Raw genomic sequence first — 6,709 nt, forward strand, 5'->3', positions numbered from 1 at the left:
AACATTCGAATGCACAAACATATCACAACTTGTGTTAATAACATGAATACACATAATATTTACACAAAATACACAGAACTCATCCTCCTAAACATTCGAATGCACAAACACATCACAACATGTGTTACTAACATGAAATTACAACATGTGTTACTAACATGAATACACAGAACGGTTGCCTATAATACACAGAACGGTTGCCTATAATACACAGAATGATTGCCTGGGATACACAGAATATTAACATAAATACAGAGACCGGCCGAAACGGGAAAACGTGATTTCCAAAAAAAACGGACGATTAGTTTACAATGCTCAAAACGACGTCGTTTAGGTACGTGGTGCACATTGCTATGTGCACCGTGGTGCACAGTATAATTTGCCAAGTATTTTGGCTAAGTCTGTAAAAGGGAAAAATGGGCCGGGGGAAAACATGTTATATTACATACAAGTTTTATTAATTAAGGAACTTACTTCTTTATCCCTAGAATTAACTCTATCAACGCATCACTAACATCATCAAGGACCAAACTTGCCACTTCACTTATAATCGACAGACTAAAAATATATACGATAATAACACATGGACTGAATCGTCATTACGATTATAACTCAGCCAGTCAGGGATCAAACTTACCATTTTCCCAAATTATTATGTGAAAGTCATTTTGATAAAAATTGTATCAAATTAAATTTGCTGTAATTGAAAGTCAAAATTGTTGTATTATGCACATTCATAATGAACATACTGGATTCATAGTCTTCGTTCTTCTGAGATAGACCCTTACTTCTTGGAGTCACCTTGTGTGTCTCACGAATTTAACTCATAAGACGGGTCAAATTTATAATATTTATTTATTATTTATGATATGGAGTACCATTTTAAAATAAATAAAATGCTAGCTTGTTACTAATGATAAATATAGTAATATTTATAACTAATTAAAATTGTAATATACTTAAACACCTAATAATTATTTACAACTTGACCAGTCTCACGGATAAAAATACGTGAGACGGTCTCACACAAATTTTTGCCTATTTGTTGATGATGCAATTGGAATTATTGAACTAAACTTTTATAGTATTTTTACTTTTTATTTATTCAATGTATAGAATCTTCAAAAAAAAAATTATTCAATGTATAGAGAAAAAAAAATTACCGGATAGAAGGAGAAGGAAGGTTGCCATTGTTGCCCATCACTTAAAACGTGAACACTACTATAGCTGTCACCATTTCCACTTGTTTGGGACATTGCATCATTATAAAACGTCGGTGTCGTCGAAGAGGATGAAAGCTTCTTCCTACCACCATTATTCTTAACTTATTTTGTAAAAATGAAAAAGTAACAATACATTTATAAAATAAAAACCCTAGTTTTTATTTATTTCCAATTAAATTATTAGTACCATTGAGAAGACGTGTGGTATCCGAAGATCAAATGGACCGGGTTATTGCTTTCGCCCTCAGGTAGATATGTTGCATTTTTCATATTTTCAAACTCTGCATTTATCTGCTAGTGTAAACAAAAAGCCCCCAAAGAAATTAAATCAATTTAAATCATATTGTTGCGGATAAAATATTATTTTCAAATGTAGGCAGTGCTTCTCATGCGGCATGGACAAATTCACCATTATGTATATATGTAAAAATGCACCACATAGTGTTTAGAAATGCACCAACACACTACAAAATGCACACACCAAAAAGAAATGCACCACACCTCACCACACCTAATGATGTATTTTCTGACACTTTGTGGTGCATTTATAAGGTACCTAATGGTGAGTGACTGCACGGTCGCATGGGAAACATTGTCCGCATAGGAAGTTGACCCATTGTTGCTTTATATACCTTCATTGTATTGTCATTACTTGATAGATAATTGCTAGTTAGGGTTTCCTGAAACAATATAAAAAGCCAAAAAAAAACATAACATAAAGTTGAAATATTACATTATATTGATTTTGCTTTTCTTTTTCCCAATTGATTTTCAATATTTGATGTGTGATGACAAATTAAAGCAGTAGAGAAATTCTAGTAGATCATCAGAACTCAACCATTCGTTGTTTAGCTCTTCCCGATAATTGCAAACTTTTTAACAAGTTTTAGATATTTTTTTTTAAAAGAGTGTCGGTCTAATAAGATAATTTGTATATTATTCTTATTTTTAAATACATTATATACTCCCTAGCGGCGACTAGGGTTCCGGTTCCTTCCTAGGGTTTCTAGGCTTTCTCCGATCATACGTGTTTTCTTCCGGTCTTTACCGGTGTTTTCTTTCTGGTTTCACGTGGTTTGATTGCATGGCGACGACGACAACAGACGAGGGTGTAGCGGGGCTCTCCGAGCGCTGGGCAGACATGGTTTTGGAGGACGAGGATTTGGCCTTTGAGCCGGTAGGAGCCGATGCCGAGGAGCTTGTCGGAGGGATGCAACAGACTTGGTCAGTCGTCGGACGGTTCCTAACTGAGAGGTTAGTTAAGCTTGAATATATGAGGCAAGTTATGGCGTCGGTGTGGAAACCTGTCAGGGGAGTCACGATCACCGAGCTGCAACCAAACCTTTTTCTGTTCGTTTTCTTCCATATCACGGACATGCAGTATGTGTTGGAGGAGGGCCCCTGGTCGTTCGAAAACTCTACTCTTATCTGTCGACAGGTTAAGGATGGCGTCCTTCCCGGGGATGTGGTTCTTGACTCGGTTGACATGTGGGTTCAGCTTCATGACTTACCCATGGGTTACACGTCCGATGTGATTTTGGAGCAGATTGGAAATTTTCTCGGTGTATTTATTAAAGGGGATGACCGCTTTGCTGGAGCTCCGTGGCTTAATTTTTACCGCATTAGGGTTTCTATGCCGGTGAGCAAACCTTTAAAACGGCGTATGAAGCTTCTTAAATGTGACCGGACTTGGAGTTGGGTGTCGTTTAAGTACGAACGACTCCATAGTTTCTGCTTTTATTGCGGCATGATGGGGCACTCATATAAATTTTGCCTTAAGGCGCGAGAGGAGACAATCTCGGTCGATCAGTTTCCGTTCAGTGCTGCGTTGCGAGCTGATGGAAGCCGAGGTCCTAGGGCGGTGGGGGATAGTTGGCTCGTGCCGGTTGGGGCTGCTCCGCGGTCGGGTGGAGGCTCGGAGGTCGCTGCTGGTGTTGATGGCAGTGCTGTGACTACTCCGGTTACAGTATATCGACAGGAGAGTGCGGAGGTGGTTGTTGCTGTCACTAAACGCCGTCGGGAAGGCGGATTTAGTGGTTCTCGAAGGTCGGGAAGTGGGAGTGGTAGTGACGTTACCATGCACGATGTGTCAAAAAACTTGCATGTGGCGGGTTCTAGTTCCCAGACCAGCCCTTCATCATGAGTACCTTGAGTTGGAACTGTCGTGGCTTGGGCAATCCACGTACAGTTCGCGAGTTGGTGGACCTTGTGTCACGTAAGAAGCCCGATTTTGTCTTCCTCATGGAAATCAAGGTGGGGAGGATGCATGCTGAACGTTTGAGAGTGAAACTTGGTTTTGAAGGTCTATTCTATGTTGATAGCGTTGGATTGAGTGGTGGCTTGGCTTGTTGTGGAGAAAGAATAATACAGTGTCCTTACTAAGTTTTTCGAAGAATCATGTTGATGTTGAAGTCTGTATCACTGGGCTGGGGACATGGCGCATGACCGGCTTTTATGGGTTTCCGGAGCGGTCACAGAGGAAAGATTCATGGGATTTACTGAAATCGCTTGCGGGTAAATCCTCTCTCTCGTGGGTGGTTCTCGGTGATTTCAATGATCTGCTTTATCAGCATGAGAAGCGTGGTGGAAACCTGCACCCAAATAATTTACTACATGGCTTTGGTGAGGTGGTCTCTGAGTGTCATCTGGCTCAGTTGCCATTACACGGCTACCAGTTCACTTGGGAGCGGGGTAAGGGTACTGAGAATTGGATCGAGGAGATGCTTGACAAAGTCCTTGCGGGGGCTGATTGGTGTTGCCTACTACCTCGGGCGTCGGTTTCTAATATCCTGACCCGCACTTCTGATCACTCTGCTCTTTTTCTCGAGCTTACGAATGTACGTGCGAGGAGGGTGCGCAGAAAGTTCAGATTTGAGATGGCTTGGTTGCATGACGAAGGTTGCAGGCAACTGGTGGAAGGAGCTTGGGAAGAAGAGCGGAATGGTGGTTTGCTCAGGTGTATTCAGTACTGTGGCGATCGTCTCCTAAGATTGGGGGGTGATCGTTTTTATAAGTTTGGCAAGAAGATAAAGGCCCTCCGGGGGGAGCAATTGCAGCTAAAGGGGCTCACAGATCCTCTTTCCCTTGCGGAATTCCAGCGGATTGAAACTGAGTTGTGTCGGCTGGAAGCTCAAGAAGATGCCTTCTGGAGACAACGGGCGAAACAACACTGGTTGAGGGGTGCTGATGCCAATACGAAGTTCTTCCACAGGTATGCTTCCGCACGGAAGAAGAAAAACACCCTCTCTAGATTGAAAAATAATGCTGGTGTTTGGGAAGAAGGGGAGGGGCTGAATTCTATTGTTTTAGATTATTTTAATAATATTTTTGCCTCAAATGCCACCACCCCAATGGATGAGTTCTTCACTTCTATTAACCCCCGTGTCTCCCAAAGTCAAAACGATTCGCTTCTGAAGCCTTTTGAGGCGGAGGAGGTTAAATCTGCTTTATTTTCTATGTTTCCGGACAAGGCACCTTGCCCGGATGGAATGAATCCAGGATTTTATCAGCAGTTCTGGGATATAGTTGGGGAAGATGTGACAACTTTTGTGATTAACTGTTTATCTACATGTTCTTTCCCTGATGGCTTGAATGATACTAATGTTGTCCTAATCCCGAAAAAGACTACCCCGAGTCAGTGTCTGATCTTCGACCCATTGCACTATGCAATGTGGTTTACAAAATCATGGCGAAGGTGGTGGCTAACAGGTTGAAGCCGTTGTTAGGAGATGTTATATCTGAATCTCAGAGTGCGTTTATTCCAGATAGACTCATTACAGATAACATTCTCATTGCTGCAGAGGTGGGTCATTATCTGAACAGGAAACAATGTGGGATTGTAGGCTGGGGGGCCCTAAAGTTTGATATGGCCAAAGCTTACGATCGGATGGAATGGAGTTTTCTACGCAGAATGTTAGAAGCTCCGGGGTTCGTGCCACAGTGGGTGAACTTGATTATGTTATGTGTCTCTACTGTGACATATAATTTTTTGGTCAATGGGGAGAATGTAGGGCAAGTGACCCCATCTCGGGGCATCCGTCAAGGTGATCCGCTTTCTCCGTACCTATTTATTATTTGTGCAGAGGGACTTTCTTTGTTGCTCCAACAGGCTGAATCTAGGAGGGAAATTCATGGTTGCAGGGTGGCTAGAGGGGCGTCTGCGATCTCACATTTATTTTTTGCAGATGACAGCCTCCTGTTCTTTAAGGCAAATAGCCAGGAAGCAGGAGTGGTCAAACAGTGCTTACAAGTTTATGAGGCAATGTCAGGCCAGGAGGTAAATTATAACAAGTCAAGTGTTTGTTTTAGCAGGAATACCGCCTTGGCTGATAGGGAGACAGTGGCTGCGGTTTTGGGTGTCAGTATGGCACCTAATTTTTGGAAGTATCTGGGGTTGCCCTCTTTTATAGGCCGGAACAAAAGGATGGTATTTGCATACATTCAGGATAAAATCAGGCACAGAGTTGGTTCGTGGAACAAGAGACTGATTTCAAAGGCAGGTAAAGAAGTACTACTCAAGAGTGTGGCACAATCTATGCCCACTTTCTCTATGAGTGTTTTCATGCTCCCTGATTCTGTTTGTTTATCAATTCAGATAACCTTGAATCACTATTGGTGGGGTTCAGGGGATTCTAGGGGTATTCATTGGAAAGCATGGGACCGTTTGTGTGTCCCTAAGAAGTTTGGGGGATTGGGTTTCAAGGATTTAAGGGCTTTTAATCTAGCTATGCTAGGTAAACAAGCCTGGAGATTTTTGTCTAATCCGCATTCTCTCGTGGCACGTCTATATAAAGCAAGATATTTTCCAAAAACCTCTTTTATTGAGGTCTCTGTTGGTGGCTGCCCGAGTTATTGCTGGCGAAGTATTATGGCTGCTCATGAGCTGGTTTGTTCGGGGGTTAGGAGAAGGATTGGGAATGGAAACACTACATTGATTTGGGGACATCCTTGCCTCCCGGATGACCCTGGGCCTATGGTTCAGACTACTATGCCCCAGACACTTGATGGTTCTTTGGTTTCAGGCCTAATTGACCCAGCTACAAAAACGTGGGATCAGGATATTTTACGTGATATTTTCTCCCCTACGGATGTGAACCGCATTGTGAGTATTCCGGTGTGCCCTAACTATGAAGATTCGTGGTATTGGAGTGGGGACCCAAGGGGTTGTTACACTGTTAAAGATGGTTATAGACGCATTTGTGGTGAGATTAACAATGTTGCAGGTGGATTTGATAAATGGCTTTCCCTTTGGAAAATTAAATCCCCTCCCAAGTGGATGACTTTCCTCTGGAGAGCCCTTTCTGATATTCTCCCCATTGCACCAAATCTAATTTTAAAGAGGGTTGACATAGATCCTACATGCCCTATGTGTGGTCAATCTCATGAGAGCTTAATGCATACTTTCATTTTGTGTGAGTTTTCAACATTGGTTTGGCATGCCTCCTCTATTCCAGTACATACCATGGGGGGGGGGGGGGGGGTTTTTT

At 42.3% G+C, this 6,709-nt stretch overlaps 1 protein-coding gene across 1 annotated transcript; it reads left to right on the top strand.

Moving 5' to 3' along the window:
* Nucleotides 1-2,307: 2,307 nt before the first annotated feature.
* LOC116012862 lies at nucleotides 2,308-3,366 on the top strand. The gene has a single exon (XM_031252536.1). The coding sequence runs from the start codon at nucleotides 2,308-2,310 to the stop codon at nucleotides 3,364-3,366; it is 1,059 nt and encodes a 352-aa protein (XP_031108396.1).
* The last annotated feature ends 3,343 nt before the right edge of the window (nucleotides 3,367-6,709 follow it).

Source organism: Ipomoea triloba, chromosome 3, assembly GCF_003576645.1.
Source record: "Ipomoea triloba cultivar NCNSP0323 chromosome 3, ASM357664v1".
In the NCBI taxonomy this organism is placed as follows: domain Eukaryota; kingdom Viridiplantae; phylum Streptophyta; class Magnoliopsida; order Solanales; family Convolvulaceae; genus Ipomoea; species Ipomoea triloba.